Source organism: Bombus pyrosoma, linkage group LG16 (assembly GCF_014825855.1).
Source record: "Bombus pyrosoma isolate SC7728 linkage group LG16, ASM1482585v1, whole genome shotgun sequence".
NCBI classification, from domain to species: domain Eukaryota; kingdom Metazoa; phylum Arthropoda; class Insecta; order Hymenoptera; family Apidae; genus Bombus; species Bombus pyrosoma.
The window spans coordinates 3053177-3071852 of record NC_057785.1 but is presented as its reverse complement, the minus strand read 5'-3'; the positions used below and the strand labels follow the sequence as shown (position 1 = coordinate 3071852).

The 18676-nt window shown below is 43.1% G+C and overlaps 1 protein-coding gene across 1 annotated transcript in view; it reads left to right on the top strand.

Moving 5' to 3' along the window:
- LOC122576319 (acetylcholinesterase-like) overlaps positions 1-18676 on the top strand; it is a 155697-nt gene that overhangs the window by 63167 nt on the left and 73854 nt on the right. Inside the window, exon 2 of the mRNA XM_043746463.1 lies at positions 6287-6429. Within this exon, the coding sequence (XP_043602398.1) occupies positions 6287-6429 (143 nt within the window). The remainder of the gene's footprint in view (positions 1-6286; positions 6430-18676) is intronic.

Here is an 18676-nt window from a genome sequence, read left to right as displayed (position 1 = left end):
GTAAAGTTTGCGCACTGAAGACTATAATCACACCTTGGTTAAGTTTAACTCATTTGCATCATGGCACTACTTAAGGGGCCATTTGAAGTCATCAGCGGCGTTCAACTGACGACTGGTCCCCATCACCGCGCGCGATCGGTCGTAGGTGCAGTAAATGTCGCATCTTACATTCTTTATAACAGAGGACAAAAGTAAAAATTATTTATTTTAAAAACAAATAATTTAGATTGAAATGGAAATTACGCAGATCGCTTAATAATCCGCACTAGGTGATAGAAGACAGTCGCAGAGCGCGGATTAATCCACGCTTGGATGCAAATGGGTTAACGACCGATCAGGATGTCAATCTCATCGTTATCGACACAGACTTACGGCTTCCGATCCGCTGCCTCTCTGTTGTCTTGCTAGCGATCTCGAGCCACGCAGATTTGTCTGCCAAATCTCCGGTCAAACTACTTGCGACTAGTTAATGCCAAAATTACTGCGACAGATGTGAGTTTTAGGACGTTAGGGTGTTGCAGCAGACTGTTGGCTACGCGTTAGAACGTTAGGTCAGGTCGACAACGTGCAGATAAGCTGTCACGAGGTTGAGCTATGGTGTTGATTCACCCGTACATTCGTTTGTTATGACTGAATTATAGCGTCAGGACGGAACCAAGGTATTATGCTTGACTCTGTTCGTTAGAGATCAAAGTCCAAAACGCTGGATCCTGCTTCGGCTATGAATCAGACTAATATATTAGGTTCTCAGGCTTTGGTTAAACAGTCGAATCTTACGCTTAAGACGTTAAACTGAATTATTCCGTCATGGTTGGATCAGCACTCAGTCAAGATTAAATCAAACTGTTGCAGATAGAAAGAAAGTTAGACGTAGACTCAGACTACAATTGGACCATCTCGCTATAAATTAAGACGGATTAACCTATTAACACTGTGGATTAGGTTAGGTTTGATACTTGAGTGTGCATTAGAGGATTAGGTGTGTCAGATCTAGGTTAGGATGTCAAAGCTGAGCCAGCGTGTTGATTATAGGTTAGGTTGTTAGTCTAGGACAGTACGTTAGCCCTGGCAACCATGGTCGGGTTAGACCAACAACTCTAAGCCAGGCTACTGTGTTCTGGTTAGTCAAAGTTAGATCATTAGATCAGGTTTAGCGTGCAAGATGTGAATTAACCTACCGCTTCGTCTTGAACTGAACCGGAAGATACCAACCAACGGAGAGTACTACGCTACCTATTTTCTGATAGCAGGAGACTCTCTCGGTACATTTTCCGAGATAACTTTTTCCATTCGACGTTATACTCCGCTTATTCAGCCTTACTTTCCAATCTCAAGGTTACACAATCTTCGCCGTCTCCGCTTTCATCGGCGCGGAAAACAAGACGATATTGGAGACGCGTACGTTGGCCAGTCGTGCACCGCCAACCAGCGGTAGATTGAATTTGCGTCCGATGACGTAGGCACGAGTTCACGCGATCTCTGTTCTTCCTGGCCGCCTATTAAACCGATGAAAAACGTTCGCTTCGCCTTGTACGAAACTATCGGCTACCATTTTCCTGCCGCAGTTCCAGTCGCACTGTTCTTGGGAATTCCACCGCGCTACCGAAAATTCACCGAATATTCGCCGAAAATAATTCACCGCTCGCGTCTCCGCGCTGTCCTTCGCCAACAATCGAATAATAATTCGTCGAGGCGAGCTTAAAGAGGGGAACAATTATGCTTGCCCCGCCGACGAGGGATGACATCCGCAGATGGAATCGGAATAAAGAGTTTGCCATCCCCTGGCGCTAGAAGGAAATTTCCGCGACAAACGAGGCTTGGGAAAAACACAATGGAACTCAATTTACGAACCATCGAAAGGAATAAATTAGAAGTACTTGGTAGACAGGGTAACTTAAGACGCTTTCCACCGCTGGCAATCTTGCAACGGACATTTTTTTCACTCGCTTAAGATGTTCCCAACGTTTCGCTGATCTTCCCGCAACTTTCCATGGTCGTTGGTTGTTGTGAATTATCTTGGATCTTAATCGCCGAAATAATGGTATAGGAATACTAAATTTACTCTTAGAATTTATATTCAAATGGTTATATATTTATTTGATAAACGATTTCAAGGATATTCATCGATACTCACTTGCACGCGTCTCAGCACTTTACAAAGCTAATTTACAAACGTCTTGCGTTTAAATAATTTCTAGATCTCTGATGGCCGGTTAAAAGTGTGTAAGTGGAATTTAGGTCAGTAGAATAAGTCGATGTCTTCTAGGTTACTGTCTTTTTCATATCAACATTCTCAGAAAAGACAGTTGACGGGACAGCTCCAATGGCTAGTAGGATGACGTTCTATTAGGTCTATTAGGTTTCTTTTGTTTTATAAGGAAATAATCGATGCACAACATTTCCCGTTTTATTTTATTTTATCTAATTATCTACGATCAATTTTGTTCTATCAAAATAAAGATCACAACGTTCGACAGATTAGGTTTCATGTTGTATAAAGATGCATCGTTGTAAAAGACGTGTCTGTAGAAGAAAAACACTTTCCGGACAACCTAATACATTAAAACAGATGCTAAAAATTCTTATTGTCAAGCTTGCTTGGATTTACGCGAGCCTAATTTAACACTCAGCCTCAATCAACCAGGCAAAATTGACATAAAAGAAGTCTCTGCACAAAGCCTCGTACTTAGACATATAACTCGATAACAAACTCGGATCGACGTATGTAAAGTAGGGGCATATTCTGACGGATATTCCAGCGGTACAAGACGCTATATTTGATCTTTCAATTAGACACTTTATGCGCTCTCTTAACACCGAAATTCTTACGCTGTACAGTGCGAGCTAGCTCACACATATCTGACAGAATATTTAAACGAAATTATGCTTCAGATATAATACACCGATAAACTTATTCGGTGCTCCTCCTTGCTACATTATCCTACATTACCCTACATTACCTACATTATCTACACCGATAACTAGACTGCGGATGTTTACGTATTTATGAGAAATTTAAAGATGCGACCATTCAACGAATAAAATATCAACGATATAGCGTACTCGTTACAAGATTTAACTGATGAAACAAATCTCTGTTCAGATTGCATCTCTTCATAGCTGTATTCATAAAAATAGAAATTTGCATAAATATGTAGCGGCACTCGATAGCAAAACTTTTCAACGGTTTCTGTCCCGTGGCTTGCTACACAAAAACCCTATCCTCGACCTGACGGCAGCAGAGCTGTGGTTAACGCCGTTGGTTACGAACGTTCCAGACCAGGTTCGAATCCCGGCATTCATAGTTTTTTCTCCGCGATTCCTAAAATGAGAAGAAGAGCAGTCCGGATGGTTGGAAGGAAATCCGCCAACCTGAATGAAGACAAAAATCTTATACACCAGCAGCAGTAACTCATAGCGACCTATACAGCAGCAGCACACTATCACGACCTATACAGCAGCTGCAGCAGCACACTATCACGACCTATCCATCTCAAACATTCGCAGTGTACTGACGACGCAACTGCTGCAGAGCTCATCATCCTTACAATCCGCACGGAAAAGTACTTTTATTGCAAAAGTGCATTAAACACCATACGACAACATTGCTTGTAATTCTAGTAAAAGTGAATCTCACTTCTCTTTGACCTGACATTGTAATGGCACGTGGAATATCTAACGTCTGATCTTGGGATGCGTCAAATTATTTCTCAGCGGAACTGTCAATTTCTACTTGCGCTCTTTTGCTGATCTACGGTTTCTAAGCAGTTTCGCTGTATTAATACTCGGTGAGAGATAGACGCTTGAACGCAGGGAGTGAGAAATCCAGAGAGCAGCCACGCTGATTGTCGCGTCAGATCCGGGCACGTGGGATGAGGATGAAACACGTCTCGCGCCTCGCCATGCAATATGCATGTAACGCGCGTCACGCGAATGCTTTATTTCAAGCTTTCTTAGTGAAGCTCCGGCTGCAACTTGAGCCAACTAGCAGCGTCATTTCTTTGCACCGTCGAGGACAGTAGAAATTCTAACGGGCTCTCGTATTAGCGATGCAAAGATTTACGTTTCTTCGTTTATGCATCTGCCCTCCGCCGAAACCTATAGAACATCTCTACTCTGGCAGATTTCGGGCAAAATGGGATCACGTAGGAGCAACTGTTGGCCTTTTTCCGCTAACTTCTCGTCGGTTTCTTTCTGTCTGCCTGGCACTGTTATTCGCTGTCTTATTATTGCTTAATATATCTTCGCAGGCGTTGTCGGAAGATTTTCTGAATTTCGGCTGGGGTTTGGGTTAGAAGTTAGTCGATAACCGCAAATGCGAGTTGCTCGAGACTTTCGAACCCCCGTGGTTCCTGTTTCGCGGTTTCGTACGCCCGTTTCTCGTACCTAAGCCCTCCTTTATCTCCCCACCGATCGACCAGAGCCCTTAAACTCTGCCATCTTGCAGGCAAAATCGATACATTTGCTGGAAAACCACCCCATCTAACTTGCCCGGCTTTATCAATGTATCAACGCCCACCATTTTGCCTTCTGTTCAGCTTCCAGGCCAAGTAGCCTGCCGAGGCACCCTCGTCGTCTAGCTAACCAGCTGGTGTCGCCATAAGGAAGTTGCACGTTTGCTTTTTAGAATGTCTAAGACCTTCCTTAACACACGGTCTCTCGGAGCAGCACGTGGGAAAGCAGAGGGTCGCCGGAGACACGAGGGTCGACTTCCTCTGGTGCTGGAACAGGGGGTTTCCCGTAAAAATTGTCGGGTCTGGTGGGTGGCCAACAAGTTGTTAACGTCGAATCGATAGAGACGAGCGAGTCGAGGTGTGACTCGTCCAACCTGGCGACCTCCACCTTTTTTTTCCTCTCCAACCCCTTTCCACGATCCAGCCAACTTCTCCGTCTCCCTGGCGGCTCCACTTTCTTCCTCTCTTTTCCCCACTCTGCGTCGTACTCGGATTCTTCATTTTGTTCCATCCCTGTCAGTCTTGTTCGCTTTCAACTCGCGGTATCTTCTAGGCTCGCCCTTAGTCTCATCGGCCTCTGTCCTCTTCAATTTCCGTCTTTTCTACTTGCTTCTTCTCGCAGCTTTTCTTCCGCCAGCGCCAACACTCTTCCTCCGGTCTCTAAGAATCTCGAATGTCCTCGGGGAGCTGCTGGTAATTGAGTTCTTTTGCATCGAGTGGTTGCCGCTCGCGGTAAATCCGCAAGCACACCCAGGAGATGTCGGATCCGCGTTATCAACCGTTCACCGACTACCTCACGACTGTGCAACTGTGATAAGATTCGTCGGTTATCGGTTGCTTTCGCTTACTCGTCGATTTTCCACCGAGAGTCTGAGAAACCGGCAAGCTCTATCACTGGGGACTTGGAACGCGATCTTTGTGGCCAAGCATTTTAATCCAACCGCTAGGGAACACGCGCTTATTAACGCGAGCTTCGCTAAATATCTCTGGCAATCGACAGATTCGGATAGAAAAAGGAAATAGCTTCGTTCAAGTGGTATGGGTCAATGGTTGAGACGACGTCAGGTGACACGAAGGTAATTGATTAATCGGATAATAATTAATTAGTCAATTGGAATATTACACGCTACAGTGTACTTGTTGTAATATTTACTGGAAACGTAACTTTCTAAATACCTAGGGTTCCTTCCCTTCGCTATGTTCGTAAAAGTACGAGCTTGCACGAATATCCGCGGTCTAATTATCGAACGCAATTGTATCGAATCGCCTGAATCTGAAACTGATAAAAATATCGAAGGAACGCACGAATTTGTAGAAATATTTGTTGAAAAGACGGTAAGTGGTATGGATCAATGGTATGTCCGACGGCGAAGTAATCGAGAAAGCTATCGCGATCTGTCGATCGGAGAGCGGTCATATTTCATGCTTGGATCGTGCACGTCATCTACAAGGCGAGGGAACACGGATTTTGGGCGAAGCATTTACAAAGCAAATACCGTGACAGGGCAATAGTATCGGTTCGACAGGAGATCTTTTATGTCGCTTGGCTACGTGTTCGAGGCTGGCAAACCTTGCACCGTCTGTCGACATGAAAAGTAGCCTCGGCACCGGCAATGGTTTTTGCATAAAGGGGTCTTTGAGGCGCGAACCGGCATGTAATCGCCTTTTTCCTTCGCGATAAGGGATAATTCATTGACTCCATAATTTGTTGCCAGTCTCGTTCTAACGGTCGTATGTAATTACAATTACCTTGGCACGTAATTGTACTAATCGCGAACGAGGATTTTTTTAAAAATATTTTACTAACCTGGCTGAATATCTTCTCGTTTCAGGCACGTACTTTATCCTCTACGATTTCAACGACATCTTCGAGAAGGATCAGGCGAGTTTCCTGGAGCGGGAGAGGTTCGTCGGAATCATCAACACCATCTTCAAGAACATGTCCCAGATCGAGCGAGAGGCCATTACTTTTCAGGTATGTTGCTGTTCAACTTTCGCTCCTGTTTCGGGCAGAAAATTCTTAAACGGCTCTCGAGGGCCTCTGTAGCGAAACTTAATCCATTAAGCGCCAAGCAGCGAATAGGTAATGCTCGTTACGCTTTACCAGATCTTTCTATTAAACGAAATTTTTATGCTCGAACAAATAGCTCGCTTTCTTCAAACTTCCAAATCCAAATGGGAGAGGAAACAGCGATTAAAAAATATCGAACAAATTCAGGGGATCCCTTTCAGTGATCATAGTATTGTTAAAACGAAAATTGCAAACGACATATCAAAGCAATGTTGGTTGTTAGTGGGTTGAACGTCGTACGACAGTGGAGCAGCGCGAAATTTCTGCGACGATTACCCAGGACCCAGGTACTACTTGCTCGTCGCCGCGGAGGACTTCATTGCACAGTTGTCTTAAGCGGTGTAGTTTGTCACATCGGCGTTAAGAATGAGGCTTGACAGTCGATATTCCGGTCACGTCGCTCCGAGACATCTACGGCCGGATGAGTAGCATAAGACGCAGGCTGCAGTAGTAATGGAGCGCGCAAGTCAAACGGGCTGCACACTTTGTACCGTGTTCACAGGAATAAATGGTAATGGAAGGCAGGAGTCAGACACGTGGGACTTAAATATTCTAGTCGCGTGATTATGTCACGGGGCCCTTGAATTTTCATACTACTAGACTTGCTTGTGCATCGTGAAACTCGCCCGTCTGTGAGGGTGCAGCGTGGAAGCCGACCCTTGTCTCTCGACAGGGGTTGATCTGGCGCGATTTTTCTCTCGAATTATTAACCGATTAAGTGCCTTCTCAGTTTTCTTTCGCTTCTTCGTCGTCGCCTTACAAGTACAATGGCACTTGTAGCGGTAGTCTGATCCCTTTGGCGACTGGATAATCGCAATAAACAACGCGTAACAGCTTCAGCTAGATCACCTATCTTGTTTTGTATCGTGTAATAAATATCATGGTGGTAAAATACAGGATATGGCTGACAAGAGAAACAACCCTTGTTTTAATGGCTATGTCTGTAGAGAGGTGGGAAGGGAAGTAAAGCTGTTGCAGGGTGGATTTAATTAGCATTTATAGTCGAAGAAAGAGAGAAAGATCATTGGAGACTAACTGCTAGCAGATAGCTACTCAACCCTTATAGAAAGCCACCCTCTAAACGTTTTTTAAGCCAAGCGACTGGAGGGTAAAAGAAGGGAGGATAAGGAAGATCGACAAGATTCAAGTGGAGTAAATACGATGCAATCTCTCACCCGTAAGCCCGGGTGAAAGTCACCCCCCCTTGCCACCCCTTTGACACGTTAATATCAGAGCGGAAATGGCGGCCGCCAAAGGCCGGGAAACCTCCCATGGAACACTATGGAACACTGTGCAGTGCAGGTACACGTGCAACAACGTTGAAACGATGTTTCAAAGCAGCCCTCCGCCTTGTTTCGCCTCTCATGAAAACGACATTGGCAACGAAATTTCACGCGAAGCTACCGCGTTATATTCGACGTTGGAACAATCGAACAATTTTTGGAATTTCAAAATACACTCAAGGGAAGGTATTTCTTGCTACCACAAGAGGAAATGTTTCCTCCATTCGCCGCTGGATTTTTACCAATATCTCTGTGTTCTTTAATCTTTGTACGTCCATTGCGACCATATCGGACACGCTCGACGCTCCAGTACGATAATACTGCAGTCTGCTTACGTTCTTTACGAGATAACAACGATATCTGTGCTCGAAAGAAGGTTCCACAGCTATCGAATTCGAAATACACGAGACAGCGTTTCGATCGTCCCTTTTAGCTCTTACGTTCACTACGTTGCACGCGCACTTTTTGGCGTTTTTTTTAGAAACAGTTTTATGAATTCGATGGTACTTTGTACTCGAGTAAATACTTCTCGCGTTGTATTTGTCTTTATCAATGGCGTTATAGGGTTGGTTTTCGAACCGCGTATTGATCCCCGTTAGGGATATAAAATGATAAGAGGGATCATGGTGTTGGAAGGTATCTCTGTATAGACGTAATACAATAAACAAAATTTATGAGATAGTTATACGCGTGGTTTTTATACAGCATAAAGGAACAAGAGCTGTACGTTACGTATAAAAAGTCGAATTTCACGAAAATTGTCAGCGTACAATATCCGTACAACGAGCCATCGATTTCTCTAAAACGATGCTATGGCCAGAAGAGTTTCAGAACCACGTAGTTTCAAATATTACGACTCCTTCCCGATATGATTCTGCGTTCAATGATCGGATCACTTCAACGGTATAATAATCCCACGCAAGAAGCTTGTCATTTTATTTCATTATATTACTTTTTCCAAATTTGATCATACGATATTGACGAATTAAACGATACTTTGTTTTGCTCTCTGGAACGTAACATCGCTAACGCTATCTTGAATATATCGAACGATTACAAAATCAAACAACAACAGTAAATATCAGTGGTGTTTAGAATTTGTGCAAAACGAAAAACTGTCATACCACGTGTTTTACTCTGTACGATCAAACTGTCCAATGAGAATCGCGTGCTCTTAACAGCAGATTAGCACAAGCTGTACTCGAACAATTAAACCATAGCTGGAAATATCAATAGCAGGGTTTTTAATAGGAAACACTGAGATTTCGTTACGCGTGTTCCAGCACGTAGGCGAAACCTGACCCTTGGGAAATTTCGCAACGCTAATATACGCGTTTGTTGTACGGTCAAACAGGCGTCGTAAATATTGGTCAGCTGTCACGGATCGTTTGATATTTCAATTATGAACACGCATTCGAATAATTCGACTCTCTGTGCACCGTCTCTGTGATTGGTATCGACGTGGCGAAACGATAAATTCGAAAACTATAGGAAACCGACTGGAACTGATCGTCAACGTGGTCGGAATTCTACCGGGTAGGCGTTTCCGAATGAAGATCGCTGAATCGACAACCCTCGATCATCCCCGTGCCGTAAAAACGTTAAGGGTGTAATATAAAGTGGTCACGCAGCCCTAATCTCTTGCAGGAATTTACGCGGATCACGGTGGAGAAAAGAGCCCTTTTTTACCCAGTTTAAGGGGCGAAACTACCCCTCTTGGCCTCGATAAAATACCCTCCATTAAATTCACCGTCTTCATCTGCCTCTGTTTATTTTCCCTTTTTTTCGTCCGATTCGCTTGGAATATTCCACCTCGCTGAATTTATAGCAATCTTCCAGATATTTCATTTAAAGCGTTGCTCATTTCCAGTTTAAATTCATTTACAAATTTTTTTTTAAACAGCCAATGAACGTACAAAGTACGTGAGGGATCGTTTAAAACGGAGGAAGGCAGAGAAGGAGACACTCAGAAATTGTTGAAATCATTCTCGTGATAGAAAGTTAATGTAGAATGGCAGAATTCACAGAATTATAGTAGAAGAATTATTCGACGATATTCCTGAAAATTAGAACAAAATGAAGTTTGATTTTTTTAACAATTATTGGCGTTTGGATCTGGTTCTTCGTAAGAGACGAGGAAACAGGATTAAAACGATGTTAATTTCCATGTATAGAAGTATAACGTGTGTCATAAAATACTTAGATCTTTCAGTAGCTTATGCGTTTTCGTTAAAATTCGGAATTTCACGAGATCCTCTTACTAGTAATATTTACGATAATGTTAGATGTCAGTACCATACGATAATGGCTATCAATACCAGATATCGGTATTTAAAATTTTTTGCACAACCTCGTTAAAATCAACAATGCCGAATTTTATAAAATTGAAATTTTCAAGACCACCAAATGGAATAAAGAAAGTTCAGAATACGACTGAAACCTAATTCTCAGACGTAGAATAATTATTTGATACTCTTACTTCCATTGAAAATTAGTGGACGACGTGAACGATCCTTTTCCTCTGTTCTAAAAGCTTTGGCCTGTTTGGTCCTCAAATTTAAACCCTTTGATTCTTACTTCTGAAAATACACGAACAGACAATACGGAAAAATTTTAAGAGAAGAATTAGGCTCTGCTTACGAGAAAACGGAGGACACATTGAACATTTGTTATAATTTGTTGTATTTCTTGTCTCTGAATATCATAGTCTTCTTCTCTACAACTTGTACGAGATAAGCTGCCGCCCATGTGCCGTTCGGATTGACGATCACTGTGCGCCCCGCTGCTTAGGCAGAACGCCTTTCGTTCGTGTAAGGAGGTTTGCTCGCGTGCAGGAGTATTTAGGCCGACTTTTAATTATCAATAACTAAAAAACAAAGCCGAAAACGCAATTTTTGTATTCTTGATTTTCGTCTTATTTCGACTTCAAGAATCACCCCTTAAATTTTCTCACACCTATAGCCGAACACCGTGTATACTAAATGATATATCCCTATGATACTTGTCATCAATTTTAAAGAGAGTACACTCTATATTAAATATTCTGAAGAAGAAAACTTATGTCCCATTCAGAAGACGAATCGATGTTTCTGCGTGGTATTATTACATCGAATTTATCATCGATTTGGAGGAACCTAACCCCTTTCGAGCCCCTGGAAAGTATGAAACCGTTTTGAAGGCGTTTCGTGCCGGAATTCTGAGAAACCGTGGTAAGAGCACGAAGAAAAGGAAAGTGTCATTGAAATCGATCGAAGAAAGCACAGGGGATGCTCAGGGTCGAGGGTCGAGGGTCTCGAGGGTTCACCGGAAGTTTCCTTTCTGACAAGACAAACAGTGGTCACGACCGCAGTCTGGAGGGTGAGAAGTGTCCGAAAAAGAGGGCGCCCGATTGGCTAATCAATATCGCTGTGTACACGGTCAATGTCACCCCCTCGGAAATCATCTGGACGTTCCACGTGGTCACCGCTAATTACCTTCCCGTCGTCGGCACGTCGCGTCAAAGTCACTTTGTCAGGGATCAGACAGTGTAAAACCCTCGTTCGAGCATCCATTTAATTAAGCAGTACCCTGTGGCAGACAGGGTGGCCAGGGTGGCCAGAGTGGGGGTTGGTGGCTGGTGCACCAGTGTGGAAAATTGAAATTGGAAAGGGCTATATCAAAAGGAAAGATGTAATCGGTCTAAACTTGCACTTTTTTCAAAAAGAAGGGAAAAATTGAAGAAGAGAAAAGAGAAGGGACACTTTGAAATAAGGTTTGCCTCCGTTGGCAGGAAAAAGCACGCCTCTAGAAGACGATGAAGATCGAGTACGAACTTTTAAGCTTCCCCTGAAACAATCTTTTTCTGCCTTTTCTTTTTTCTTTTTTCTTTTTTTTTTTTTTTTTCGTCGTTGGCGAATAATTCCTGGCTTTCTCCCGATGGTTAAGGGACGACCTGATGATTAAGGAGAGGTAACAGCTTTCGCGCATGAAAATCATACTTTCTTTCAGCGATTCTTTCCTCCTAGATGAGATGGCGACTCTATTTTATGGACTTTTTTGTATAAACGTTAAGAAATAGCGGGAGATCTTTCTTCATCTATTTCTTTCCAACAAAATGGCGTTGCACGCTTCCCGGAACTGGCGTGTCTTAGACCAAGAAACCACAAATTCCAGTTTTCTACACGATACAAGCTACAGAAGTAAGCAATTTGTTTGCTCGGACATTTCTCCAACCAAAGTTTGTCCAAGAAATAATCTCGGACACCCGCCATTTTCATAAAAATGAGTATGATTAAAAATCCCCGTGTACCCTTGTGTCTTTTCTATGCGGAAAATGAAAACTATTGGTTTTTTTTTTTTTTTTACCTAGGTGTCTCACATTAGTTCTAAGAATCGCGCAATACCGATCGACAGGCCAATTTTAGAAAACTCAGTGCGCAACGTCTTCCTTGCCACTATTTTGTCAGAAATAAATGAAAAAAAGTGCATCTCTGTACTCATTGCAAATTACATGATAAATACGATGAAACAGATTTTCTATCGAAGAAAAAAATTGCCGAAGGAACTTTCAAGAATCGAAAGCGTCGTTCGTCCCTTGAAGGACGTTCGTTAATTTTTCTTCCATTTCTTCCAACAACAATAATCCTCTATGAGGATACAATTTTCTAGCGGCGATGTGTGTATTTTAGAAGTATATTCTCCCCTGTACGACCGTTCTTCTGTTTCTCTCGCCCCTCGCGGGATCTTGGCCGTCCGATGGTCGATCATACAAATGCAAATATTTATCTTCGCTCGTTCCATAAATACGGGGACTACGTTTCCAATGTTTCTAGGAAAATCGGATACGATCCGCGTAAATATGTATGCGGCGTGTGCGTCGCTTTACGACATCACCTATGAATATTCCGCTGATTAATTTCTTAAAAATCTATGAGTCGATCAGCCACGACACCAGCGAGCAATTGAATTCTTCGCGTTTCTCCCTTTGTAGTTCGCCGCGGTTTTAACGATCGAGCACGAAGAAAAGAATCGGAGAAATAACAAGGACGAAGGTGTTTGAAAATGAAGTAAAAAAGAAAAAAATGATGAAAGACGTCATTGCCGGATTAATTAAAAAGGTACAGGATATTTTCGCGCGACCTAAATCCACGAATTTTTCCGACGAACGTGGAAGAACGGTCGGAAAATATTCGAAAAACGAACCGAGCTTTACGTATACGAGGCGTCCGGAATAAAAAGCTACGATCCTTTCACCCTAATCTCTCGTTGCCCCGCGATACTTCCGCCGAAACATCTACAGGAAAAGCGTGAAAAATGAACGCCGAATTTCCAACTAAATGTACGCACCTTCCGAAAACGTAATACCCCGGGGAGAGGAAAGCGTTGGGGAAAGGAAAATCCAGTGTTGGGAAAAATTATTCGAATATTCTTTTCAAGACATGATCCAGCTTCAGCTTGGAATATTATAGTGAACGCGAGAAACTCTTTATCCGCGTTAGACGCCACCTGCTGTTACGTTTGATGTATCTTAAAATTTAGCATAAATGTACGTTAGGTGCGGACTACAATAAGTTTACGTTAGACCGGATCGTAGCTTTTGATTTATCAACTGGTTTAAATCTATTTTGTACACCAACGTAGATTCAGTTTGATTTCCATCTACGGTAAGTGTAAGTTATATTTGGTTTCAGGATTTCTGATAAGTCTTCGTTAAGTCTACGTTACATCTAGATTAGGTTTTAATCAAATACGCTGGCTCACGAAAGTGAACGCTTACCATAGAAAATCTTCGTATCCATATTGTACGTGATATATTAAAACATTTTTAAACTTCGTTGGCACTGTCATAATTATATTGATGAACTTTGAAACCAAGTTGCATATGTATATAGAAACTGCGAGATATTTCTTGCAAACGTATATTTAATATTTAGTATCACAAAATGCTAAAACAGCTAAATAGTTTTTAAAGATGGGTCCATTAAATATTCAAGTTTATTATAATATGATAGATAATTGATTAAATATTTCTTTTAAATATATAAAAATACCTCTCAATTTCTAAATACTGAAGATGTCTTCAAAACCGTGGTAAAACCGGCCGGATAATGATCCTGCATATAATGCGCGGTTAGCCGACCGATTTTCAAACTAATTATTTTCGAGAACGAAGCCTCAAATGAAAAAAAAGTTATTCTTCTTTTTCCACTTATTTTTGCACGTAGAATCAATAGCCGACCGATTGTACCACGACCAGGGAACATTTATACATTTTCAAATTTATCTCAAACTCTATCCATATAGTGACCATACTCGAATCTCCTAACGATACTAATCATATTTCAAAATATCTCTGCAAGCGTTGGAATACTTTCATAAGCGCCCGTACGTGTCGGATCTGCCTTCTATTTACAAAATTTCGCATACAAAAGTATCGCAACATGAATCTACTTTAATCTTTGATCAGATTCAAACTTAAGCCTGAATCAAACGCGATCTCGATCTATCGTAAATCTAGGTTAAGTCTACGTAGCCGGAGCTGCGTTATTTCTGGACCAGTTCCAAAAATTTCTTTTTCTGAACCTCCACGACAAATAAAGCTGCACTCTCGACGAGCTTCTTTCTACGAGTGAGCCTTTCATTTCGCGTGCTTCCATTGAAATTCAAGCGACCAACATCCTCGAGCACACGTCGTGGTCTTTGCAACAACGGAGCTAGTTTTTTCTTTTTTTCTCTCTCTCTTTTTTCCTCGGCCGTAGGGCAAGAAATTGGAGAGGCTTTTCCACAGGTGGCCGCGTATAGATGGCAAAGGCCGGGCCGTAGATAAAAGGGAGCGCCGAAAATTGATTTCCGACAAGGTGGCCGCATTTACATAGTCCGTCCCCTTGTCCCACCCCGCCGCTGCTCCTCGTAGCACCAGCCCCTGTCTCGGTGCATTCGTCTCGGTGCGCGATTTGCATTCCCCCGGGCTCTGACTTTTGTCAGACACTTGCACGAGCCGGTGTGTCGAAAATATTACCAGATGCGAGAGAAATTTCGACAATCTGCCTCTTTTTATTTCCACCTTCCACGGAAGGAACGACGTGTACTCGAAATACATGTAAATAATAATAGTGATTGAAGAGTTTCTTTTCTTTTTTTTCTTTTTACTGAAGAAATGACACAAGTACACATAATCGATATTTCGATCTGAACAATCGGACTGCGGATGTTCAGACAGGTTGGTACCATTTTGTAGACGTAATCGAACAGATGAGTTTGCCTGGTCTATCGATGCTTTTAGCAAATTCCAGAGTTTGCAATATATTTCATACTATGTGTATCTTCTCACGTGTTCTCGAAACGCGTTCTGAGGCTTCCTTCGCTCTTGAACGATTCATAAAATTGAAAGAGCGTCGCGATACCTAAACCCACGGGGTTTTCAGAATCGGCGAGGATTACAAGTGATAGCAGGAGGAATGGTTCAATCTGAGACACAGTTTAGCATCGCGTTTATGTGGAAGATGGGAAGAATATCTCAAGATTACAATCTGAATGAGATTTTCATCGATCTCTTCCATTCGACGCCAACATCGTTTCAACCTCTGGCGAAATTAACAATCTGACCGTGTCGTAATCCTCGCTGCAGTGTGCTGCCTTGGCAACCAAGTGATTGCGGATTTTGTCAATACCACTTAATGACAAAGTCCGCAATCACTTAGTTGCCAAGTCAATATATCATCCTGTGTCATCACCGTCATTTCTAGCCGCGCGTTTTCCAAATGCAACCAGATTCTCCAGTCTATCCGCAGTTAACTGTCGTTTCTGATCGTATTGCCGAGGATTGGCGAGACGCGCGAGAGGAACACAGAGTTTGCATTCGAAAACCAGGAGCATAAAGTCGCCAGACGCATTCGAGACGCGAAGGACGATACCGTCGGTCTTCCATGCGCGCTATCTCGACACAAAGGAGGCACGAAAGCGGAAGAGAAGGGCAGGCTCGCAGTGGAATAGCTGCATAATTAAAAAGAAGCACCTAGCCACACGGTAATGGAACGTGTTGCGAAGGCCTGCGGCGTTACTGACATTTTCCCCCTCTGTCCCTCTCTCTCTCTTTTTCTGTCTCTGACTTTTTCTCTACTCGATCGAAGCAAAACTGCGCTACAAAACTACCCTGAAACCGCGACATTGGATCGCCGAAAGTCGGCCGCGACTTTTCATCGTTTGCCTGGCTTTCGAAGCTTTTCGGTTGCCTGGTCAGCTAGGCTTGCGCTACTTAACTTTCTGCAACGTTAGTCGCTAACTCGCGAAAGTTTGTTTATTAAAAACGATGGTTTGCCAGCAGCGGGAATTAAACGCTCGCTTTTTAGCCGCGTTTCAGGCAAATTCCTCGATGAATTCGCGTTAATTTCTTGAATTCGCGCCACTCACTCGTTTCGAACCTCACTTTCTGCAACTTTGTGCGAGAATTTGTAGAAATTTGTTTTTCATTTTCTTCTTTTTTTTTTTAAACTACCACTGTAGGAAGTCAGAATCGAACGTTTGCTCTTTGTTACCTTCGAACGAATTCGTCGATGACTTGGCGTTAGTTTCTTCGAAGCTTATTCTTTTCGCTTCACTGGCTCTTGCGGAATTAGCCAATTTGCGAAGGACTTTTGTTTTTTTTCGCGCTAAAAGCGATGATTTTATGCAGTGAGAATCGAACGGCTCGGTCCTTAGCCGCCTTCCGAGCAAATCCCTCGACGAGTTCGCGTTAATTTCTTTAATTCGCTCGACCGACTCCTGTAGAACGTCGTCCGCCAATTTGTACAAATTTGTTTTTAAATGCGATGATTCTGCGACGCCCGAGTCGCATCTTCGTCCTTTCACCGTCTTTTCAGCAAATTCCCTCGATCGGTTCGTGTTAATTTCTACGTCTCGCTTGACTGGCTCTTCCACAACGTTAGCCGCCAATTTGCGAATATTTGTCTTTCAAAAGCCTTTTTAAAAAGCCCTACGAAGTCGCAGTAGGATCTTCTTCGGGCAAATTCGTCAATGACCTCGCGTTAATCGCTGCCAGGTCTGTTCGTTTGATTAAATCGCATGACTGATTCTCGTAGAACGTCGCTCGCCAATTTGTACGAGTTTGCTGCTTTTTAAAGCGATGCGAGAATTAAAAATCCTCGCCTTTTATCCGCGTTCCAAGCAAATCTCACGAGCTCGCGTTAATTTCTTTAATTCGCTCGACTGATTCTCTCGGAACGTAACTCGCCAATTTGTGAAAATCTGCTTTTCCTTCCTTTCTTCAAAGCGATGATTCCAGCAACTTGAAGTCGAGTCTTTGATTTTTAACTACCTTTCAAGCAGATTCACGATGATCGCACGACGTACACGAGACACCGAGGCTTTCAATCGCGTCCTTAGCAAAATGAAGCTTTCGCGATGGATTACACGAGCGCAGAAATTCAAAGTTCGAACGTGGCGGTCGTTGACGACGAATTCACTAATTGTCGCAGGCGTTTAATCACCGGCCAGCTTCGTAAATAGGAATTTTCTGTGTCGAAGCTCTCGAAACGAATTTCGAAAACCTGGCACGAGAAGGGGGCGAGGCCGTTTTCACGACCCTCGTGACTCCCCAAATTGGAGGGCCGTTTTGAGTTTTCCATCCATTTCTCCACTCGCATGGAAATGCAATTTTTGTTATGATTAACGACGATTGGCGATCAAATTTCCACGGACTAAAATCCAGGTTAACGCGATCGATGCACGCACTTCGCTGTACTTTGTCCGCCTACGTAAAAATAGTACGTCACATTATCAATAAATGAAATAAAAATTCAGCTTCTCGAAGTGCAGAAAAGATTCTTTTCCAAACATTTCGAACGAAAACTGTCTTGGCAGTTGTCAGAGGAAAGATTCGTTCAAAATCGCCACGATAGGACAAATTCATGAAGTTTCACGTGGTACGAAAACTTTACAAAAAGCACGAGAAAGGCTGCTAGCCACGTTGCAAATAGTTAGGCTCGAAGAGCGTCGAGCGGAGACGACGAGGACGCGAACGCGTCCCATTTGAGAGAACGTAGCGATGAAATCGAGGGGTTCGATCGCCGAAGCTTCTGCAACGGGTGGCCGAGATAAGGCCGCGTAGCAAATTTATAATTAACCCTAAAACCAGAGTTAACGCGGATCTGGGTCGGTAATTATGAACACGCGTTTGCGAATGCCCGTGCAGCCCCTGAAACTCCTGGCCAGGATCGATCGCCAACCCCATCCACCCCCAGGCTCTCTCAATTTTTCAAGCTGCCCCACGGCCTCCTCGTCTTCCGCGACGTGAATAAATAATTAATCCTGACGTCATCCGATACCATGCTCTGGCCAAGGACGAAACTGTCCAAGGTCCAATTTTTGCCGGACAGCGATTGAATGGATCGCTACAGCAGCGAATAGCGCGTTGTTTGAAGGCTTAATTCCACAGGTTTGGATAAGTAATTGTTGGAAATGTTAAATGGAAATCCTAGCAGTGAATCGAGGTAGCTGATATCGACGGCGATCTTCTGCGTCCAAGCAGAGAGGCTATTGTTTTTCGTACTTTCACTCGTCTTTGTTCCTACAATGTTTTAAAGAAATTCGCAAAGATAAATGGTTCTCTTATGTATATAATGAAGTAGATACATTTGTCAACTACGGTAATCAGTTCTTTAATCGCTATGCCGTGGAAATAGTTCGTGTACCACCGGTGGCGCACCCCGTCCCTTGCGACAAACACGAACGTTCCAATGGTGGTTGAGGCTCGTTGTGAACGAGTTGATTCGCCTCGGAGTCTACTTGGAACAACATCGCCTCGAACACGATCGGAAATTGGCGAGAACTCGTTGGTCTTTGAAGTTTTAAATGCGAAGGAGGATGATTTAAACGACGTGGTAGAATCAGAG